The sequence below is a fragment of the Lampris incognitus genome, chromosome 3, assembly GCF_029633865.1.
Source record: "Lampris incognitus isolate fLamInc1 chromosome 3, fLamInc1.hap2, whole genome shotgun sequence".
Lineage (NCBI taxonomy): Eukaryota > Metazoa > Chordata > Actinopteri > Lampriformes > Lampridae > Lampris > Lampris incognitus.
In genome coordinates, this window is record NC_079213.1 from 64,721,733 (window position 1) to 64,746,737 (window position 25,005).

The window sequence follows — 25,005 nt, forward strand, 5'->3', positions numbered from 1 at the left end:
GTCAACATACACACAATGCGTGCGCGCACGCACACACACACACAACTGTCTTTACTGCCTTTGGAGGCTCAAGTCTATGAGCACTCTAAGAGTAAGTAAGCACTTGTTTTTAGCCCTTCTCTGCCTACTCACACAGAAAAAGGTTAAAAAAAAAGGGTGTAGATGAAGAGACAGTGACGGTGGTGTGGGGTGGGGGTGTTGAAGGTGGCAGTGCTTGAGTTGAACGCCTCGACCCAGCTTCTCACAAGTCTATCCAGAGAGTTGACTAACGCCACCGTGTCGCCTTTCTACTCCCCTCATAATTGACTGGTCTAACGTGCTTGGACCCCATGTGTGTTGCCCACGTCACATGGCTCTCGGCATTGTTAATGCCCCGAAATTACCTTGGCATTTATTTCCGAGGGGTTGATCGTAATGTGCATTTCCTCCCACACAAAAAGAAATGGCGTATCTCAAACCATATCTCTTTGTTAAATTCATCCTGAGGGCAATCACTTCTACACAAACAAGACCCATACTGACATATATTCAGCTCTAAAAAAACAGTAAAAACAGTAAAACTATCCCCTTTAAAGTCCATGGATCCCACCAGCCAAACAACGGGTGAGATCTGTCTGGTGGAGCAGCGGTCTCTAAACCTCACGCGAGAGGGAGAGAGGAGGACAGATTAGTCAGGGATTTGGCTTTGTGTGAGAGTAAACATAAGTCAGTGGACACAATGAACAACAAGTCCATTCAGAAAAAAAGAACCTTTCTTTGGGGGAGAGCCGGGCGCAGGCAGGGAACAGCTGTTCGCTAAGAGGGCTTGCCCTTTTCCTGCTGCTGGCGCTGGGCAACACGGCAAAAAAAAAAAAGCCCTGGACAAGGCGTAGTATGCTAATTAATGCAAAGGTAATGACTGGCAAAAGGAGAAAAAAAACTTGTTTCCATGACAACAGTGACTGTATGACTGATGAATGGCAAACTACCTGAAGAAAAATGTGCACAAACAACACACGTGCACATGAAAACAGTAATTAACATGTTAATAATCAGCATTGTTCACCAGAGCTCACAAGTCAGGCCTGCGTCATTCTTAAAGGAAAAGTGAACACATGGTAAGAATATAGTTTGGACTCTGATTATAATGTGAACTAATTCATGCACATTATTGAAAATAAAGAACTCATACAACTGAGATATCATCATATGAAAGTCTGTTTTTAAGCAGAATTAACTCATCACGGGCAATTTCTTGAAGGTCGTTATTGAGACTATTTCGACCATACAGATAAGTCCCCCGGATCGCTTGTGTAAATGCTCCGACGTCACATCGGCTCCACACACTGACGAGTGAGACTTGGGAGCAATGGGCTCGAAGGCCATTACAGCAAACCGTCTTTGACCATTTTCCTGCACTAAAGGAGACTGATAGTCTAATTCATACTCACTGCCTTCAGATTCACTTTCCGCCAACTTGTCTGCAGATGTTGATTTTGGCTTGTGCATTTTTGCCCCTTCTGTTTTGAACATTGACACCGGTGGAATTTTCTCAGGCTCGAGCACACGTGACTGCACGCATTGCTCATTCATCCAGCAGACTGCACGGCGACCCCTAGTACAAAAATCCCCACAACTTCCTCTTAAATTGTCAAACTTGCCTATTTCTTTTGGGCTCTCAATATCACAAGCCATGAATGTATTTAAGTGACGTTTTCTGTCCCATTAACAGCCTGACTCTATAATTGCTCAAACAACTGAAAAATTGAACCAAAGAATTTTCTAAATAACATGTGTGGTGGTATGTGGGTTACTGAGATAATTCCTTTTTCAAAGTGCGTCTGTCTTTTTAACGAGCGCCACTCACGTACAGTGCATAACTCCTGTCTCTGACGCACATTATCTGCAGTCTATTCAAAACAGCCACAATCATCCATCTAGCATCTTGAAAGCTTAGAGGAGCCCTCAGGACATGCAATTCTGAGACTCTGGAAAAAAAAGGGGGGGGGTCTCGATCAAAGATCCATAAAATAATTCGTGAAGACATCCCACTACAGGTTAGACCATGCATGCTTTACAGACAGCCTGTAAATTCCTCTGAGATCTGGTGTCAGTCCCGATCTCCTAAACCCACAACCAGGAGGAACTCTTACACAGGATATTTTGCTGATACACTACACACAATCTACTCCACTGTGTGCTATATCGCTGTAATGAAAAAGCAGCAAAGCGGGGAAAGAGACAGTGAGAGCGAGATGGAGAGCGATAAAGACAAACACAGAGAGGGATGATGAGTGTCCAAGGGAGGGAGACACTGAAAGAAACAAAGACTTCAAAGAGAGAAAGTAAGCGATAGGGAGAGACAAGAGAGAGGAAAAGAGACAACAACAAAGAGACAATGATAGAGATCGGAGACGCAGAGACGCAGTAGACTGCATTAGATACACACAACACAGCTGAGCTGTTAGATTATCCTGACAAGCTGCTGGTAAACTGAGAGCTACATAGCTGGCCCGTGGATATGGTAGTCAGGTGAGAGTGGCCTTGCTGTCTAGACAACCCCTCTCGGGTCCTAGAGCCCCAGGCAGACAACACGACTTTTATAATTGGATTAGACTGTGGAAAGGCAAGACACTGCGCACTTAATGATTGAAATTTGCAAATGTCCACGGTGACCTGCCCTATTTTGCACAGAATGGCGCAGACTCTCCGCAATCTTGAAAATCAGCCGTTATGATCAAATTGAGGTTATAATCAGCATTCATATCATTTAGTGTGGAGAGGGCTCATCTATGGGGGACAGGTCACGGCCAACTCATCGAGCCCTGGAGGTTACATGTTATAGCATGGCAACGCTGTATTCACCATACATATGTGTTTGAACTGCCAATATACTGCTGGGCAATATAAAAATGATATTATCTTGATAAACCTATGGAAAAGATAGATCATGACATCGGCTTATTTACGCAAATGCGGTATTTCCCAGACTACAAGTCGCACTGGAGTATAAGTCGCACTAAGCAACAAAAAAAAATGCATTGTTTGGAGAAAAAAGAACATATATAAATTGTCTCTGTGTAAGTCACATTTATATGCTGGTACAGTATAGAGCCCTGCGCAGGACTGTTTTCTAAATCCCACTCCGCTAGATTTCTGACCATTGCTGCCTGCTCCTGCAATGTGTGTGTTAGACTCATGCCCGCTCTCCTGCAATATGTGTGTCCACTCCCACTCGCACCTTTAAACATTCTGACCAATCACACCCGCACAATAGAGTCCCATTGATTTTGTCTTCTCCTGTCCCTTAGGCAAAACACGCTATTTTACTGTGTCGTATTAATAGAGGTGCATACCTGTCGGTAATAACGTAACAAAATTACGTTGTAGCGCATAATTACATTCATACTAGTGCAGTAGTTATTCTAGTGCAATAAATACGTCTATTCTAGGGAAACATTACATTGTATTTATTTATTTAACTTATTATTTTAAAACGTGTGGTTTGCTGTATTTTTGTTTTGTTTTGGGCTTTTTTTGCTAAGGTTGTTTTATATTGTTTCATTTCCCTATGTCTTCTAATGCACTGATCAGCATTGTATTCTGTACCATGACAATAAAGGCTTTCTATTCTATTCTATTCTATTCTATGTCAACAAAGCATTTCCCGGCGACGAAATCATACAGCTGAATGTCTGTCTCTACAGCGAAGTGCGGCATATTTCCCAGTAGCATCTTGTTTAATATGTGCAGGAAGTGCTGTATCTTTGAAGAAGAGCTTACTTTGACCGGGGAGAACAGAGCAGGCATGTCGCCTCAACCCAGAGGTGCCAGATTTGTGCCCGTTGTAGATTAAGACTTTTGCACATTTGTCGCAACTAATACAATCCAGTTCGTTTCCATCTTTGTCCGTAACAACTGAGAATTTTTTCCAAATGTCAGACTTACCTTTGCTTTTCTTTTCTTTTGTATAATGATCTGCTTTGATCTTCTTTCAACTTCATTTGTTGACTCCGTCCTTCTTGTTAGGGCTAGCTAATCGCAGTTTAGTTTTTGACTGCCTGTAAAGGACTCTTAAAAAATGTTGTATTAATAGGATAATCACTTACCGAAAGCTTTTATTTTGCTAGTTTCTACTTTTGAATGTTACGGGTGTTTTATTTTGAAGGTCTATCGGCGGATCTAAAAAATCTCGCATCTAAATGTTGTTTTCACACGAGCGAGCGACAGACAAAACGACACCTATTCGTTATTACTCTGCATGAAAATCCATCCATCCATCCAAAATGTTTCCATTAATTAAAAATTAAGCGCCTAGCTGGAATGGGAACAAGGTATTATGCAATCTGAGTTGTTTATGTATAGAAATATATAATTTGTTCTATTGAACGGCAGCCAAGTGTTCCGATATATTGGCATGCCAACATTAATGCCAATATTAGCTTTGTCGCTAAAAGTTTACTGTTAGCATAATTTCTGTCTTGTCACGTATTTATTGAAAATGTCATGTCTTGTCATTCTAAACTTGGCACAAAAAGTAAGGAAATGTGTGTTTGGTAGATTATTTCTTTGTTGTAACAATGCTTCTTGGCAATAAATCTTATATCAGGCACCTGATTGTCAGCACCTGGGGTACCAGAAGCTCAAAACAAGAGTCAATAGCAACAGCAAAGTAAGCTGTTTGGCATTGGCAGAGAAAATTTGGCAAATTTTTCATGGGCGCAACCCACATACTCAGCTCTGCTGCTCATCCCACGAATGCATGTTCCTTACAAATGTGGCACCATTTAAAAGGGAAATAAACAGGCTTTCCAACGGTATAAGATTTATTGCCAAGAAGCATTTTTACAACAAAGAAATAATCTACCAAACACAAATTTCCTTACTTTTTGTGCTAAGTATATATTAGTCGAGGTGTTTCCATGTTAACACATATTTGATGGTATGACATGCGGATGGGATTTTGTTTGTAAAGCTCATTCTGTTGAGCTGATCTGTTCTGTGGCTTTTACGGTGTTTCAAGAAGAAACGTGTAAGGGAAGATACACTAATTTATGTTCAAAAAAGGATAAGGGCTGAACATGAATAAAGGCTTCTGGGAACATCAGTATGCTTCACCTTTGTCCGGCTGGGGTCCGCTACACTGCCCAGAGCAAAGTTAAAACCACCCATTCCCACGAGATTTGCGGCCGTGGACCCCAATCCCAATGCAGTCCTTTAATACAGTATTTTCAATTGAGTCACAATATTAAACAATGCCATGTAGTGGCCGTAGTTGAAATGCAGCGTATTCGTCCGACAAAATTACGTTGTATAAATTGCTTTGGAATATAAATCGCAGGACCAGCCAGACGAGTAAAAAAAACAGCGACTTATAGTCCTGGAAATATGGTAGACAATGTTTTAAGAATCCAACTGAAGTTTATCACAACTGAACTGTTGTAATTTTAAGTGTAATATAAAACCAGAACTTACTGTCAAGTAATACTCCCTCAAATATTTCAGACCTTATTACATGAGAAATTTTAGGTAGATTCTTGTTATTACGCAATAATACAACAGAAATGTATCTCATGATATAACAATACCTGAAATTCATCCCAATACAATACTAAATGATCACATTGAGTTATTACCCAATCCTATACCTAAATAAAATTGACTACATTTCCTACAAGCACAATATACTACAAAGAAGCTTTAAGCATTCAGCCCTGTCATTTCTGATTTGTTTTTTTTGTTTTTTTTTTGAATGGGAATAACTTCTTTTTTGAGAAAAATAAGGAAACTTGGGGATATGAAGTTAAGTTCATTTGATCGTATACTGTATATTTAAATGAATTTGGCAGAGCTGAGATGAATAAGACACCGCTTTTATTATTGTGAGGAGGCCCAGCACACAGTGTGAGTGGCCCAGAGCTGGGACTGGGTTGACAGATGAGCTCCTTGGAGAGGCCTACTGTTTGCCCAGTGGCCCCCGGCACCCGCTGCTCTTGGCATGCCCCTCTTGAGTGATCGCTCAGGGATGGTGGCCAGACACTTTTACTGCCGACATCTCAGCTCTAATTAGGAGAAACGAGAGCTGCTCTCTCTCTCTCTTTCTGTCTCTCTGTTTCTCTCTGTCCATATCTCCTTCTTCAAAGAGGACCAAGAAGAGGGAAAATTAAAAACAATATGATCTATGGGCAGTGGCCTGTCGCTTACTCAACCTTCTCACCATACCCTCTTGTAACTCTGTTTCTTTCACTCTTTTTCATTTCCTCTTGTCCCGCCATCTCTCTCTCTCTCTTCCTCGCTGTCTTTCTATTTTTATTTTTGTGCCGAATGCAAAGGCAAGTCAGCTGAGGTCCAGTTCTGGGATGTCATGATGCCCCCATCTGTTGTAATTCCGTGCTTAGGTCATTCACCCACCATCACCACTGGCCACAGGGCAAACTCTCCTCTCTGACTCTATAGAAAATGTATTATATAACTGTTTCATAATGATTGTGTTTTCAGAGTGATGTCTGTGCTTTAGAACTTGCTAAGAATGACTTACAACATGCATGACAACACATGGACACATTTAACTTGACTGTAATTTAAAGGTGGAATCTGGGATTTTTTCCCATTAATTAATAATTATTTTCCCTTCTCATAATGGAGTCAGGTTACTTAATACTGACAGACACCTTTATCATAGTTGGAGACACTTCATATACCACTGTTGAAATGTTTGACCAGGTAGGACGAACACGAGGCTTCTGTTGGGAGAGCAAATCTACCAATCCTGCATTCAGTATTACAGTGGAACAGTGTTCCCATAGAATTTGATTTAGTGTATGATACATTATATTGCCCGCGTTAGCCTTGGTCCAAGGAGGCCATTTTTACAAGGATGGAATTTTTTGTTGCTGAGCTGATGGCACACAAGTGACAATGGCTGCTACACCTGGTTTGTAGTTCTCGCTGCCAGAGGGAGGGACAGATCGGGAAATCATGGATTTAAATTTTACATTTTCTATCCTTGTCTTCTTCTTTGTGTTACCATGTTTTTGTTCTCTGGTTTTTTTTTTTTTTTAATTATAACTTTTGTATCAGGGCACCCTGCCATTAAGACTTCGGTCTCAGTCAGGCTTCTCTGCATAAATAAAGATTCGAATTAATGAGTGAGCGAATGAACGATAAAAAAGTAAGTCTTGCCCTACTCAACTATCACTTTCAGCACCACTAACCCGCGGACAGAGAGACTCACCTGGCAGCCTCTCTTCTCGATCTCCGTGATGCACTTGTCTATCAGTAATGGGACCATAAGTCCTGTGCCCTCCCTCTCCACCACCTTCCATGCCTCCACCCCAAATACGTGGGGCTCTCTGTCTCCATCCGGCCCCCCATCCAGCGAGTTCTGCCACTGCTCCATCAGGCTCAGTTTCACATAAATCAGCCCCCGTGGCTCCAGCTTTACCGCCAGCTGGTGGGAGCGCGTCACCCTGAAGAGTGCTGGCAGAACCACCGTGCCGTGGCAGCAGACACGGTTGCGCTTCGGTGTGGGCTCCCAGCTGAACACCACCAGCTTCAGGTGCTGTGCATTCTCGAGCTCAATGTTGAAGGTGTGGTCCATGTCCAGGAAGGTGGTTCGACAGGTGAGGAGTGCGGTTCGCGCCTTGTTAACTGAGTCCACTTGGATGGCGCAGTAGACGTCCCGAGAGTCGATTCGTGGTGGTTTGAGGTCCTCGGCTCCATAGAAGTGCAGGCTCATCAGGCCTGAGATGTACTGGCTGCACTTGGGCTGCTCTGTGAAGCTGTAATGGCGGAAGGCATCAATGTCTAGCTCTGTGCCGTGAAGTTTGGGGCTCCCTCCTCCAGTTCCCACTCCTCCTCCTGCTCCACCTCCCCCTCCTCCTCCTCCTGCTGCTCCTGTCCTCTCACCTCCACCTCCAGGAGCAATCTCCTTGCTTTTGCTTCCCTTCCCCTCTGCAGAGCCGTGCTTCCCAGACTTGGCCACCAGCTCCGGTGAGTCACCATCACTAAGATAGCCGCCTTTACTGGCTGACTTTGACCCACTGTTGTTTTTCTTCTTACTAAAGCTGTGCTGGGTAGACACACTGCTGTCCAGGTGGTAGCGCGAGATGACATTACGGCTTGCAGCTGCAACCTGCCCGCCACCAGATGCAGACAACCTAGGAGAACCTGAGGGCACAACCTCTTGCCCACTGCTATCGGTTCTTGGAGAATGGGACCTGGGCTCCGACTGGCTACTTCCGTTGCCGTTATTGCTGTTACTAATACTCTGGGTCCCCTTGACGCTGAGTTTCCGACTGAGCTCTGGAAGCTTCTTCATCTTCATGGAGATTTTCCTGACAGTGCGTGGAGACTTGATCTTATCTGGGAAGGACCAATTGAGGGAGCTGCTCTTCTTGGCTGGATTTGGGCTGGATGGAGGAGAGAAGCCAGCTCCATTTGGCAGGTCAGTGCCATCTGCAGTTGAAATAACAAGGCAAGAGAAAAATGGTGATTAACTGGATGCCTGGGACATTATTGTAATTGCAACACTCATACGTTTATATACTTCAGTTGCAAAATGTTTTAGCATGTTGTATTTAATGTTTGATTTTTCAAAGAAGCAATGGAGATCTCCAGCCACCAGACCATACTGTTTCAGTTATTTTTAATTGGCTGTTCAAATTGTCCAGGGAACACAGACAGGGTAGTGAAGAGAAAAACAGTGACAGCACAGGATACATAAACCATAATTTTAAAGACAGTTTCATTTGAGTGGATAATCCAGTTCAAGCTTACGTGTAAACCTGGGCAAAACCTTAAACTGATTCAGCAACTTGAGGAAACCACTGAGCGATGGCTGTGATGGGGCTAACATGACAAACTTAATTGTCCAATAAAACTACACTACTCCCTGGCCAGACGTTTCACAAAAATCCCTTTGCCTAGTTTATAATGAGACTAATTCAATTAGAGACCATGAAAAATCAACTGGAATGTATCAAAGGTACAGTTAGACCTTTGGCAAGACAGTAGGCAGCATTCGGAGGGATTCTCTCAGGAGTCACCACCACTATATAGGGTTAAGAGCCGGAATTAGTTGAAGTCATTCATAGTGCAGATATATCTAGTTGGAGTGGACCACAGATGCAGATTTAGGCTAACAAGATGTCTAGAAGATGAAATTTCAGGGTATAATTTCTATGGTGGAGTGACGTCATGGTTTAGTCTCCAACACTGAATTGAGGATTTTAGTTACCCAGAATTGTGCCCATCTTAAAATTGGTAATTTCCCTAACAACAGCCTCAGTGGGGTTGGATTAGTTATTTTATGCTATGGGGGGAAAAAAGCGAATCAAACTTGTCATGCATCAGTGGTTGTGAGAATCAGACTATTCATCACATAACATCAAAAGGAAAAAAAAACTTATTTGATTTTTTTTTATTCTAAAGAACTTGGAGTGGTATAAGAATTACTAGACGTTACAACAGTGATGTTTTGTTTGATCTGTTCTAGTTTGATCTGTTTAGTTTTTGTTTCTTTTCAGCAACATCTCATGTCCGTTGAAGGTTTAAAAATGATGGACCTTTTTATGTACTAATTAAATTAGAAGTCCAAACTATTGCATAGAGTATAACTTAACCTTTTACTCAAAGGCTTGCAAGGTTTAAATGATCTTTCTATAGAGAGAGAGAGAGAGAGAGAGAGAGAGAGAGAGAGAGAGAGAGAGAGAGAGAGCGAGAGCGCGATGGAGTGGTAGAGCTGGAGCCAAAAACAATTTGGAATTTGTCAAATGACGGGTGTCCTGCTACTTACCCAACAGGAAGCCTGAACTCATTTCAAACAGAAAATCAAACAGAAAAACACAACTTTACCCCCTTCAGTTCCCTACTAATAAGATTTCCTCCTTGGTTAACCTGCTTTTTCCTTCTTCTTTTTTTTCTTTTTTACATATTTAGAGGGAATACCTCAGTGCATGGGTCCATTGGAGAACAAGGCTACACCATGTGAGTAGGTGGGAGGGAAATACCTTTGGTAGTTCATAGGACTTGTATGGTTAGCCTAGTACTGTATGGTATTTGTGTTCTTCATGATTTGCACTGTTGTTGTTGCACATTGGTATTGTCTGCACTTTGTTGGTTGTCTTACAAATTGTTATTGCTTGCATTGTGTTTTCTTGTATATTGTAACTGTCCCATTTTTTTATTTTTTTAACATCAACCCAAGATCAATTCCTGTACGATTTTCATCCTGGCAATAAAGACTTCGGAGTTCTGAACTCAAGAAAACAAAACAAATCAAATATACTAATGCTTTATTTGGACTAAATGTGGGACTAGTGGGCTGTTTACAAATTCAATGTATCTATAAAATGAACTCCTGTTCTATTTGTATGGAAAACTTCAAATACTAATTTCAGTTTGCTGACAACTTCCTCTGAATAAAACACTTAAACCAAAGAGACAATTCTGGCAATGGGGAGAGAGAGAGAGAGAGAGAGAGAGAGAGAGAGAGAGAGAGAGAGAGAGAGAGAGAGAGAGAGAGAGAGAGAGAGAGAGAGAGAGAGAGAGAGAGAGAGAGAGAGAGAGAGAGAGAGAGAGAGAGAGAGAGAGAGAGAGAGAGAGAGAGAGAGAGAGAGAGAGAGAGAGAGAGAGAGAGAGAGAGAGAGAGAGAGAGAGAGAGAGAGAGAGAGAGAGAGAGAGAGAGAGAGAGAGAGAGAGAGCAAAGTGTAGTGAGAGAGCTTGACCTGCCAACATCACCAACTCTATTTTCAGACGGGGCCTGCTGTGCTATTCTGAAGCAAGGGGCTAAGAGGGAGAGAGGGAGCCAGAGGAGGTGCAACAGGATGGAGAGAAGGGGGTAAGTTGGGGGGCAGGAGCAGGGTAGAGTATAGCAGGCAGATGGGAGACAAAGGCGGCCCTTGTCCTGGGGCTGAGGTCTAGTGGGTTGGCTAGAAGTCTGGACTGCTGGTTGGCTAGCTGGCTGACTGGCTGGCTAGCTGTCCAGTGTGCAAATGAACTGGGCTGTTCTGTCACATTCCATACAGAGCCATGTTTAGCCTCCTTTTCCTCTGGCTGAGTAGACTTCACTCTCACTACTTCCTGCCAATAATAGACACAAAGGCTCTCTGAGAAGGAGAACATGGGTGGAGAGCATTAAAGGTGCAAAAACACCAAACATCAGTGGTGGGGAAACATACACACAGACCCTTGGTCAATTCTGAAACTTTTTTTTTTGTATCTAATGTACTTGGGTTTAACAAGTTCACTTTTATTCTGATTTGACTTATCAAGTTAAGTCAATTTAATTCAAGTCATATCAAGTCGAATCTATTTATATAGCCATAAATCACAATTTAATCCCAGAGGAATTTACAATCATATTACATTATGTACAATTTGCAACACCCGATATCATCCATCCATCCATCCATCCAATATCCAAACCGCTTATCCTTACTCAGGGTCACGGGATGCTGGAGCTTATCCCAGCAGTCACTGGGCAGCAGGCGGGGAGACACCCTGGACAGGCCACCAGTCCATCACAACCCTCAATTCGGATGAGGAAAAACTCCCAACTTCCAACATTTTGTATAAGAGATAATGTTATTCTGGTGTCAACGAATATGGATAAATGTAGCATTTTATCTACGTATACGTTCACAATATTGGAATTGATGGAGACTGCAGTTGCTGTGTCTCACTAAGACGATGGCATTACATTTTTATGATGTAAAGGACCTGTCAAATGATGTAATAGATCAGTCTAATAGTAGAGGTGGTAAATATGTAAACAGCAAAGGAGAGAAGACATGAGAAAATAGTATTCAACCAAATGATGTATATTTAACATATATAGATCTCTAGTAAACCAATATAATGCCAGATTGGCCTACATTCTTAAATAGTAGGTTTTCTATTATCTATTTACCCCCCCCTTTTTTTTCTCTCCAATTTTATCCGGCCAATTACCCTACTCTTCCGAGCCATCCCGGATGCTGCTCCACCCCCCACCCCCGTTGATCCAGGGAGGGCTGCAGACTACCACATGCCTCCTCCGATACATGTGGAATCACCAACCGCTTCTTTTCACCTGACAGTGAGGAGTTTCACCAGGGGGACGTAGCACATGGGAGGATCACACTATTCCCCCAGTGTTCCCCCTCCCCCCTGAACAGGCACCCTGACCGACCAGAGGAGGCGCTAGTGCAGTAACCAGGAGATATACCCACATCCGGCTTCCCACCCACAGACGGCCAATTGTGTCTGTAGGGACGCCCGACCAAGCCAGAGGTAACACAGGGATTGCTACCCGGATGCCTTATCTATTTATCTTTTAACAGCCAAGTTACTAAGAAGGAATAAATGGGAACGTTTGCTCCTTCAGTTTATGGCCTGTATTTGTACAATTTCTTTCAGTCTGAACAACACGTATGAGCCCTGTGTGGCAGATTCCACCTTTGACAGTGTTAATTACTGTTTCCGTTGCCCTCCTCACTTTAGCAGTGCACACAGACACACACCCAGCCACCCATACACACACACACACCCACCCACCCACACACCAAGCTGTATCCTCTGTAGCCTTTGGCCTTGCAGCAGCAGCCAGGTTACTTGACACCCCACTAGCAGAGGTTCAGGGGCGATGGTTCAGCACCCTACCCTCAGGGGCCATGTTACAAGGTCAGAGGGCAAAAGGCCTGCATTCCGCTGGGTGACACCTGATCTGGGGAATCGTGTCCATCCCCCACCGACGCACAAAGACCCACAAGCATACACACACAGGTGACCACAGCAATATGAACCCACATAGCCACATGCAAACATATGGACATGTTAAGACAGACACGGCAGACACAAATGCATGAATGTACACACATGCATACTGACACAAACACACACATGCACATGCCCTCCCTGACCCCTTGGCCCACCCCAGGCACCCTGCCTCTGACACCTCTTGACAAAGCCCAGGAATTTATGGCTGCTGATTGCGCTCCATAACTCTGGGATCAGGCAGGTGCAGCAGAGTGTGTGCATGTGCGTGGTTGTGTGTTATCTGTACACGTGTGCACTCGGTGTTACTAATCACCCTAACTTGACATTGGACATAAGTCTTGATATATGAGTGCTTGTTCTGTGTGTCTGCACGGATGTGTGTTGTTGTGTTCAAGCAACGTGCTTAGCATGTACTGTGGAAGAACACAAGGATCTACCTGTGCCACAGGAGAAGGAAGTGTAAGAAAGTGATTTTTTGAGCCCAATAACACTATATGTGTATCGAAGAACAAGAAGCGAAACAGAGTGTGTACTCTGATATGCTTTGGACGGAAATGCTAACATACTACTGTTGATTACCCCTATAAAACTTCTTGCACTTACGTGTGCCTATATGTGTGTTGGTGTGCGCGCGCGCCTGCGTGTATGCTAAGCTCATTAAAGTCTTGCATGTGTGTCAAACATGAGAGAGAAAGGGCCAGGGAGCAGCGACAAACATGAGGACTGTACATAAACTGGTGAATGGCATACTTGTTCTGTAGTTTCTCTGTAGTTTCCCTCTCTGACGAAAGGCCAACGCTGCACTGGTTCCTCTCTTTTGGCTCCAAATCATTCAGCACTAGAGGGCCTTTCAGGGGCCACAGGAACCCAGGCATTTCATGACAGTGGTTACAAAACCCCTGCTAATATAGCCAGGCATGCGGGCCCTCTCGCTAGCACAACATGGCCCCCTGCCAAGGCAGCCCTCATGTAGCCTGGCTTGCCTACTGGTACAGGCATTCCTGTAACTCTAGCAACAGAGTGTCAGCTAATTCTACAGCACCCTGTTGCCAGAACGGCCTTGTACAGCCCCCATCAAAACAACCACAGAAAGGGCATTGATAGCTCTGTAATGAGTGTTGATGAATGAGTGTCTGTTCTCTTCCCCCCACCCCCGTATTAAGGATCACACCCGAGCTTAAAAGGTTTTAGAGTGATTCAGTATGTAAGTTTTAAACCTGCACTTAGAAACTGGTCAAATAAACTTAAACTGAACTAAACCACAGATAACATAACTGAGACGTGCAAGGATCACAACCAAGTATTAAATGTTTTAAGGTAATTCAGTGGGTAGGTTTTAAACGCTTGCCTGGAAACTGGTCGAATAAACTAAACCACAGACATCTTAACTAACCCCTGAGTTTAGGGCCACCGAATCAAGAACTAGCCAATGATGACACCTGGAGAGAAAATGCATCATACACTGGACACGCGACCAAGGTTTTTTTTTTTTTGGTTTCTTTTCCAAAATTGTTCTTGCAATGACACCGAGAACAGCAAAGACAGAAAGAGGAAAGTGTGTCAACTGACCCTCACAACTATGAGCGACTTATGGAAGGCACTGTGGTTTTCAGAGCAAGTTCTTTGATGTGAGCCCACTAAGTTGTTAACTTCCTCAGAACCCAACCTTGTAATCCTCGTTCTAGACTCGATTCCAACTCGGGCCTGAACTCTCTGGTAACTCTAGCAGCCCTGGCTAATTGTGGAACAGTGAAGCCAGTACATTGCAGTGACCAAAACAACCCCCAGAAATAGCCCTGATCACATTCTGACCACTGGCCAAGTCAGATTCCACAAACAGACGTTACAGGGATGAAAAAAATCGGGAACACACTATGCTCACCCTCCCCCATAGTCCATCAATCATTATTCCCCATACAAATAGAGTATTCAGATGAACAAAAAGCCAGTCAATAGGCAGCACACGAGGAGTCTGAAGTGTATCCGGTGGGAGAAAAAGAACCAGCGAGCCGAACAGAGGAAGCCCATAGTTAGAGCGACTATTTACATCTGCACTGCTTCATTAATTCAGCAGACACCCTCTTTCACAGTCAATAAGTGAAAAGCTGGTCAATTTTTAGCCCTCAAACTTAAGTGGCATCTGTACTGGCCCATCTTCATGGAGAAGGGATGTCTGAAATGGAAGACTGATGGGGAAGAAAAGGATTAACAGGAAAACTGCCAAAATGTAAAATAGAGTGGAAGTGGCATCTGTACTGGCCCATCTTCATGGGGAAGGGGTGTCTGAAATGGAAGACTGATGGGGAAGAAAAGGATTAACAGGAAAACTGCCAAAATGTAAAATAGAGTGGAACACTGATGTTCCACTGTTTATTTATCATTCGAGATCTTGTCAACACTCATATCTAAGGCTATTATTCCCAAAGACGCAAATGGTGTTGCTTGGAGTTGCTATAGCAACCCCAAGATTTGGCTTAGCATCTGCAAAGTAACCCCAAAAATGTCGTTATGAAAACTAATAATAATAATGTAAATTATTTAGAAACCTTTTTATTATTTTGACAATATTGTGCATTTTAATTACGAACACAGTGAATAAAAAAATCTAAATGCAGTCTTTTCTCAAACGAAGTGGCGCTACTCGCCAATGAGAATGAGTCAGAGGTCATGAACTTGCTAGTTCAGTATTGCGCGCTTTAGACATTAGTTAATGTGAGGTGAACATGGAGAGATATCTCGTGCCCAAAAGACCATGGACCTCAACCAACGAGAGAAATGTTAACCCTGCTGTCTCTGACAACGTTGAAGAAGAGCAGGCTGACAGCCAGGATGAGCAGGTTTGCAGCGAGGACTTCGATAACATTAGGGAGGAAGAAGACAAACTTCTGTCCCCACCATCTGATCAGCAGTTGGCCTCCACCCCGAGCTGTAGCAGTGGTGTAGCTGACATTAGCCACACAGCTAACGAAGGACCATGGCACCCTATTCTCCGAAATTACCCGGCAAAGAAGTACGGATTTCAAATGCGATCCTTCAGTTGCCTATGGTATGAATAGTAGACTTGGTCCCATGGCTCCTTGACCGGAAAAAAAGAGCAGGGACAGATTATGAACACTACACACGAATTCCTGTCCCTTCTCCGACCATACCAGGATGTGTTTATTGATTTGCACAGACCTTTGTGTACATCAGTCAAACTGCCCGTCACATTGGAGACCCGCGAATGAAGCTTTTCTTGTTTACGCCATGTCAAAAGATTACAAGAGGAGCAACAGCAGGGACACTAGAAACAGCAACCTGCTTTGCTGTCCATCAACCCCAGATGAGCGACATTACTGATGCTACAGCCACGAACCACAACAGGTGCATTGTTCTGCTATACTAACCTCAAGTCATATTATTTGGTTGAACATTTGGCATTTACGCTATAATTAGGGTATGTATTGTGCTGGTAATGACAACAGGCATACTTGTTGACAGTATTGCGATGGAGTTTGTGTGAGAGATTGTCACATTGGCAAGTGATGGCAATAGGCTACATTTAATGTCCATGTTATGTGTTGGACAGTCACATTACTTTTTCAGTGTGTGAGGCCAGTTGCATGTTGGTGCTCACGTGCTGTTGGTCCTAGTATAAAGAAATGGCTCAATTAGTTGAATAAAAGTGCATTTAGTGCATTATATGCACTCTGTAAGTCAGTTTTAATAAAAGTGCATAATTCTCTGTGGTGGATCTGACACCCCGCATCTCTGTTCTCCATATGGCTGCTCACCAAAACTTTGCTCTAAGCTCCATAACAGTAGTTGACATTACAGATATGATTTGGTTTGTGATATTAAAGGTGAGATAATAATGTTAAACGGAACGTGATGCTGTGATATTGTCGCACCACGCACAGACATAGATTTTTAAAAGGGAGTCGTCATTTGAATAGAGGAGACCTTGCTGTCAAATAGATTTTTTTTTTATGTTTAAATATTTTAAATGAAACGCTCACACTCTTATAGATGTTTATTCACATAACTTTAACTGTATCGCTTGCAGAAAGCTTAAAGGTTCAATTATTTCAAAGCTCCGTCAGATGCTGAGCCACGGTTAAGATGATTATTCAAAATCTTTCATCCAAATTAAATTCTAACGTCAAGAATAGTTTTTTTAAAAATGCTAAAAAGAGAATAAATTGTGTTTTCCATTTTGTTTTTCAGGTAGTATTTTAACTTTTTCAATTTTGATATTCAAGTTTGTATTACCCTGTGATGGCCTAGCGGGCCTGTCCAGGGTGTCTCCCCGCCTGACGCCCAATGACTGCTGGGATAGGCTCCAGCATCCCCCACAACCCTGAGAGCAGGATAAGCGGTTTGCATAATGGATGGATGGAATGGATGGAATAAATGTACTACAAACCAATTTGCCGACTCTACTCCCCCCGCCCCTGGACGATCTCGAGTAACCGTGATTGGATGATATGAAAATAGAAATGATCGCCCAACCTGAACACGCGAGGCAACCCCACGCTATGAGATAGCAACTGCTAAGCCACCGCAGTGGGAAACTCCTGGTGCTGCCCATGCGAGGAGGCATAAGCAATTTAAGAAATGTCTTCAAATATTCAAGTGTGAGGTATCCTAAATTCAAATACTAGATGTGATGGAAAAATAATTGACACAACATAGTGGTAACGACAATGTTCCCATCACCACATCTTTAAGACACGATTAATCTGGCTGGGGACAGATGACATTTCTTTTAAAGGGTAGCAGCGATGGTGTGATGTTTCAGTTAACACTTAGTGGGGTGAGGGTTCTTGGACTTGGCATTAAATGCACGATTGCATTGTCTGACGCTACAGCCAGCTGACAAATACGTTGAAATATGCAAAAATATAAAATTATCTGGAATACATATTTGTCGGTGTATTAATCTGTGGCTAGCCCTGTTAGGGCCTACGGTGAAGACTGGGCTATTGAATGTTGGGTGGATTTGAAGTCACACAGCAGGCCCTTGTCCTTTTGACTCCAGCCCACCTACCCCCACTCCATCCAACCAGTTAGTTTGGAGGCACAAACTGGCTTAGCTGAAGCTCCTTTGCACTTACACACCCACACACAGCCACACGAATAGACACAGAGACACGTAGATGACATAGACATAAAGACACAAACTCAGACACAAAGATATATAGACCCATACACAGACAGAAAGACACACAACACACAAAAACAAAGGCACGCAGACAGTAATTTGAGGGGTCAGAAGAGTGGACAGCACGTCCTTGCTAAGTATAAATTTGGAGAGTTGGTGAGGCAATATTCTACATTCCTAAAATCTTGGCTGAATCATCAGTTACACGCACACGTATATACACACACACACACACACACACACATACTGTGCACTGTGCAGACACAACCAGCTGGTTTCTGCAAGCACTTCCTTCTTGATGACACGTAGCCGAGCTTGTTGCTCTTTTTGTTTGGGTGACCTGTGGGATGGCATTGCCAAACCCACAGGAATCGGCCACAAAAGTAAAAAAGCAGGCAGGAGGGAGGCAGTTCCGGGGCGCACGCGCGCGCGCACACACACACACACACACACACACACACAAACCCTGCTCCCTTCTCATTTTCACTGCAGCCAAGAGGCGCTGTCAGAACTATAGCAAACCCACAGTATCATCGGCTCGCTGCCGTATGCTTCCACAGCATGTGTATTATGCTATTATAGCCCCAGTTTTAATAATTTTCAACGAATTTATCCATCACGGGGGTATAGACAAGACATGGGTTCTTGATTCTCGATGGAAAATAATCTCTCGTAAAGGAGGGTGGACAGCTCACTGAACCTTGAAAAAAAGAGACAAGAGCCTTTCTGTCGAAAGAGGCCTTGGGCAAAACTCCTTTACTGCTGGAACCACTGAACAAGCCACTCTAGCATCCAATTATATCCAGTCTTATCTGCTTACCCAGCATGAAAATCCCTAACGATACCCGCACATTTCACATCAACCGCAAAATTGCTCTGAAATCTATCAAACGGTGCAGGCAGAAATAGCCTTGTTTTAATTGGCTATGTGTGCCGCGATTAGCACTTTCCCTGGGCGAGTACACTGAGACTCCTCAAGGCCAGCGGTAATCCTAATCCCACTCAGAAAGTATTTTAGGGAGAGAGCTTCGCCGAGCTGCACGTGATATCAAGGATAGCCAGCTCTTTGAGGCCGATCGACCAGTGTTGAGGTGTTTACGAGCTATCGATCGATATCGTGTCCTTCTAAAGGATGCTTACACGAGGGAGGACTCACATTTCCTCACCGTATAAGAAAATTAAACCATTTCATGCTAAGACTACTTTTCCATCATGGAACAAGGTCACAGTGTTATAGCACAACTGTTGCTTGGCTTTGTTGTGAACAGAACAAATTGGGGTCATCGTCTTAAATTTGTAATTAGAAGCAGTTCCATTGACTAAACATTTTCAATTAACAGTGACATTGCAAGATAGAAGTTGTTGCACCGGTTCAACGGAGCTAAGGTCAGCTTGTCCGAATCATGTTTTTAGTTAACCAACAATCCAGAAAAATAAGATTGGCGCTGCACTGAAAAGCTTTTATCAAAAAATCGATTTGTTTGAACATGTTAAAGGCGACAGAGCACGTCTTACTTGCATATCTGTCGATGGAGTTTCTGTGAAATCCTACTTCGCATGAAACCACATGGCCAGTACCAAGTGGTAGAGGATGAGGGAGTGACTAAAAGAGGATAGCGGTGGGGGTGCAGAAAAAAGCTGTTTTTGGTTTTTGGTTTTTGCCAAGAGGATAGCGGTGGGGGTGCAGAAAAAAGCTGTTTTTGGTTTTTGGTTTTTGCCAATTTTCTTTCCAATGAAGATTATGATATCAATAAAAAACATAACTTTAATGTCAACAACAGCATATATGTGTAGAACAGGACTAGCCACTGGATCTGGAACAAAAGGAGAGACGCCGTCTGGGCTGCCAGGGTGAACAGCTAACCACAGGTCACACACCCAGGACCGATCAACCTGTGGTGGGCCTGCCTCAGCGGAGGGTGTCTTGTGATAAAAGGCCGAAACACCCTGTGATGTTGAGATATGCAACGGATGATGTGCCCTGGTGGTGGCAATGTCACCTTGGCAGACATCTCCAGTTTAATCTCCACTGAATCTGTTGCAGTGCAAATACTAGGGATTTTAGCAACCAGTCCTTTTTTTGAATCATGTGTAGAAGCACTCACTCACAAAGATTTTTCAAGGGTTCACAACGCGCCTGAATCATTACAGATGGTATAGCTAAACTTGAGACTAAATGCCAGTTTGTGAGTGGATGAAATAGATGCAAGTATCATGAGGTGCTTTGTATCCAAAATAAAATAGTTGTCTGATGGTCTGGCGGCCTGGCCAGGGTGTCTCCCTGCCTGCCGCCCAGTGACTGCTGGGATAGGCTCCAGCATTCCTGCAACTCTGAGAGCAGGATAAGCGGTTAAGACAATGGATGGATGGATGATTGATTAATACAGTCCTCAGGAAAAAAAATTAAAAATATAAAAACAAACCATAAACAAAATGTCACATACTGTGTGTAGGCAATTTTGAGTACTCAGTTACTACCACCAACGGGAGGAGTAGATAGCGTCCCGTAAGAAAAGGAGCATCGCAGTTCACCAACTGTTCCATCATAGTTCACGTTCACGTCAACTCCCATCTGAGACGTTTTCGTCTCTTTAAAGTGAGCAGTGGTTACGGCTGCAAACCTGCCGCTTTGCCTGCCAGATTCCGATCTTTCAATTTTGGTTCGTCAAACTAATCAGCCTGTCTGTTTCGTTTGAACAACTGAAAATGGCTGTTGCGTGCCCCACTGAAAAGAGTAGCCAAAAGTTGCAATTATGGGCTCAACTCAAGATTTGCCAAACGGTTCAAACTACTATGTTGCCACATCAGAAAAGACAACGAGCAGGAACAAAAAAGAAACAAAGAGAGCTTATTGAGCGATAGGACGCCGTGTGCTCGCCTTCATCATTTTACCATATTTCAAGACCGAACTCCCCGGCAACATTCAAGTACTCAAGAAAATTACAAACACACATGGGGAACGCTGTAGGGTATTCCTGGTGATGTTGCCCAAACCTTTAACGGTAACGGCACCGTTTCCTTTGTGTCTGCACACACAATGAGAGTATTGTTTTAGTTAGCCTTGTCCCAGGGTGAGATAAAATCTGCTCACTTTGGCACCGAAAAAGTCCGAGAACTGCCAACTTACAATGTTTACAGCCCTCTGTGAGTGCTAGTCAAAAGTAAATGTTTTTTTTTTCCTTCCTCTGAGGAATGCTAACTCTACATTCCACCTGGCTAATGTCTGTCTGAGTTTAACTAATGAGGGACACTGGTATGGAGTGATACGGTTAGACAGCCAGCGCTCTGGTCTGCTCCCATCAGAATGAACAGCCCATGAAAACCATCAGAGCTGGTACAAACAACATGGCCATATATGGATTTTAACAGGGAGATTTCAGCTCTTAAACAAGCAGAATCTAGTTCTAAATCTAGCTTTAGTCTGCTGTTGGTGTTATGAAAAAACAACTCTTTTTTTTTTGCATGCATAAACAGGGCCAAAATCAATCATTTCAAGCTCCCATGAAACAGCATTTAGAGTAAGGTGATTGTTCGCAATTTCACGTATCCTGATGATATGGAGTGGTCAGGTGGGATTTTATGAGGCGAGGGAGTTTAATTTGACGGACAGCCAAGGATGGCCAAGCAGTTTTGGACACCTTTATGCTATCAGCTCATTTCAGTTTGGTTCTCTCTCAATCTCGCACCAATTCATTGGACATTTTAGTTACGGTACACCTGCAAGTGCAGGGTGACGTCACTAAAAAAAAAAATCTATGTAAATTGTTTTAGGATGAGAAAAAATCATAAACACAAAAATAAAACTTTTTTTGTACATTTCTTGGACATAGCACTACATAGAGCATAATAATAATAATAGATATTAAGTGCAATAAAAAGAGGTAACAAGAATGAAAATAGATTTTTTTGTAAACTAGAGACACATATTTCATCAAAATTGAAGTGACATTTACAAGAATAATCAACTGACTTGTCACAGTTCCCGGAAATGTTGGATTGTGGGGGTATACGATACCTGTTAGATCAATTTTTTTCATTTCATGGGACCTTTAAGGGTGACTGAGAACTAAATAGGCCGGTTGATCTTCTCACCATTCAACACCAGCAGCAATTAGTGATCACAGTTTGCACACAACCACAAAACTCTGCCTAGACTGACTGGCTGAAAAACAGACAGAGCAACAGACGACTGGCCCCGGAGCATTAATCTAGACAAAATGCGGTCGTTAAATAAGAGGAGACAGTAAAAAGAAAAGAGAAAAAAAAGGCAGGAAAAAGAAGGGAAAGCCGGATGATGCGTGGAGAAAGAGGAGGGTTAAATTTAGTGTGAGAGGGGGGTGTGGATTTTTTTGCATTACCTGTGGCTCCGCTGGTGCAAGGCCCCCCCTCCTCATGAGGTTTGCACGCGAGCAGCTGTCTGTGCAGATGTACTGCCTCTGTGGAATGTACGGCATTCCCCTGTCTCCCATCTCCTCCACCTCCAACACCAACAGCCAAGCTTTCTGCCACCGCCTCCGACCCACCGCTGCAGGAGCCCTCCAGGGCTTTGACGCACTGACCCGCATCCCCGCCCCTGCTGGGCCGCCTCTGGGGGGCTTGGGAGTCCTGTCTCGGGGGGACCGTCAGTCTAACAGCTTGTCTGTGGGGCATTTCGGGTTCATCGTCCTCAGGAATGGGGTTGTACCAGATCTCCCCTTCGTCGTCTGCGTCGTTTTCTTCAGCTGGGTCCACGCACCGAGGCTGGGGAGCCACCCTGGTCTGGCCAACGCTAACCTAAAAGCGCCAAAAATATGTTTTGTTGGACCAGCACTGGCTGCAGAATTCTCTTAAAGAGAAACAGAAGGCGTAATGTAACATGTACTCAGCTTGTACACCAACTACTAGGGATGGGCGATAATTCATTATTGTTTATCATCTTTCAATGGTATTGTATTTGGATGAAATTCGGCTATGGTATTATCATGATACACAATAATTTTGTTGCCTTAATTAACAATAACGAGAATCTGTAACCTTAAGTTTCTCACAAAATGAGGTCTGAAATATTTGAGGAAGTATCATATGAAAACTATTTTTAGTTTGATATTATACCCTACATTACCAAACAGTACAATGTGATGAACTTCAGAAGTATTCTTAAACATGGTATTTTGGCTTAAAGAAGGATATTGTGATACATACTGATAACATGTAAACTTCCCTGTGATGATCATGATAATATTTTCCATATTGCCCAGTACATCTATTATACTGCCATATGTACAGTATAATACATATGGCAGTATAGTACATATGGCAGTATAGTAGCCCATACATTATTTCTGTCTAAAATGGTTCAGCCCTCTATAATATAGTGAGACCTTGACACCTACCATGGGCAGGTGCAAACGGAGTGGGCGTGTGGCGCCTCCCCCTGGGGGCCTCAGGTGGTCAGGGGAGGGACTAGGAGGGGGAGGAGGTCTGCTGGAGCTCTGGTTGCTCTCCTCGTCAGCTCCCAGAATTCCCTGGGGCTCCTCCCTGGCACCGTGAGTCCTCCCCAGGGAGCTCTGCTGCAGCCAGTTGCGCTTCTTTGAGACAGTGATGGTGTTGAGCGGCGGTCGCCATAATGACGACTCGGTGGCCCTCCCCACCTCGCGGCCGTTAGCACAGGGCCCCTGGAGATTCTCAATCAAAGCTGCAGGAAGGGGTGGAAAGAGAGAGAGAGAGAGATAGAGAGAAAAAATGGCAAGAGAAAGAGTATTACATGTTAATACCAGAAGACACTATCAACTCCAAGTCACTCCATCAAATGATCTGACTAGATGGGTATCTTCACTGCCAAGTCAAACAAAACAACCCTCATGATGTGGAGGATCTTTCAGCCTCAGGTTTATCCACTGCTCCTTCCCAGAGGGGATGAGCTTTATGTCATGTCACTATGAACAAAACATCTGTATCAAGAAACCAGGTCTGTTTCGGTCTAATGACCCCGTTAACACAAAAACGGATATATGGCTTTATGTGTGTGTCTCTCTCTCCTGCACATCCCACACAGACAAATACAACAACACAAAGACACACACACACAGATACACGAACATTTACAAAAGTAAACCACGCCATTCAGCTCAGTCTTGTCTCGATCAGAGTGGGATCTGCTTTATTGCTGCTATACCCCTGTAAAAAAAAAAGATTTTCATTTCTACTGCCGCAGGACTCCAGAAACACCTCCCCGTTCTGGCATATTACTCCTCAATGACACCCCGCACCAGGAATGTCAACTTTGGGAATATACAGGCTCAAAGCTTACGGGAGAGGATCCCAGCCAGACGGAGTGATCAAGAAGCCACTTCTACTAACACGGCAGGAAAAAAGAAAGAAAGAAAGAAAGACAAACCACTGGAATCACAGCTGTGAAAATAGCGTGCTGAGAGGACGGAGCCTGTGGGGTTGACAGTAAGTCCGGTCACTGGCACAATTTGTGCAGTGAAAAGGACAAAGTAATAAAGGTGGTGATGTGGCGCTATCCTTTTTTCAAACGATTCACGGATGTCCAAATTCAAACTACCAATGTGTGCGTTCGGTGTGTGTCTGTGATTGCAGAGTACTCCTCAGAAAGTAAAAAAAACAAACAAAGTAACTGTACAAATCGTATCGTCTTTTCTCTACCAAGTGCTGACAAGCTATTGATTGATGGGCAGATGCATGGAGGAAAAACAAGCTGTGTGTGTGTGGGTGGGTGCGTGCATGTGTGTGTGTATGTTTATGAGAGAGAAAGAGGTGCTGAGGGCTGGGTCTTGCTTCGACATGTTAGGCAGGCTCGTTTAAAAAAAAAAGACTGTTTTGATCCTCGGCTCCCAGATGAGCCCCTCCACACGCTATAATGACAACTTCTCTTTTCCTCGAGGAAATACGTTTTCACGCCGGCTGGGCGGCAATCGCCAAATCAGACTTGTCCTCGGCACAAATTTCATGTGATAGAAACAAACGCTCGGCGACGTCCACTTGCGTGCACGTGAGGCTGTGTCACTATGAAGTGCGATGGAGTCCAGGGTAAACTGTGCTTGTTTTTTCATATTCAGTCAATGTAATCCAAGAAAAAGCATCTGAAGCATATGGAGAGAAAAATCACATGGTTTTAACAT

The 25,005-nt window shown here is 43.6% G+C and overlaps 1 protein-coding gene across 1 annotated transcript in view; it reads right to left on the bottom strand.

Annotated features, from left to right (window-relative positions):
• Positions 1–25,005, bottom strand: part of syde2 (synapse defective 1, Rho GTPase, homolog 2 (C. elegans)) — a 73,928-nt gene that overhangs the window by 38,626 nt on the left and 10,297 nt on the right. The window contains 3 exon segments of the mRNA XM_056276554.1: positions 7,214–8,436; positions 22,240–22,654; positions 23,254–23,555. Coding sequence (XP_056132529.1) covers positions 7,214–8,436; positions 22,240–22,654; positions 23,254–23,555 — 1,940 coding nt within the window.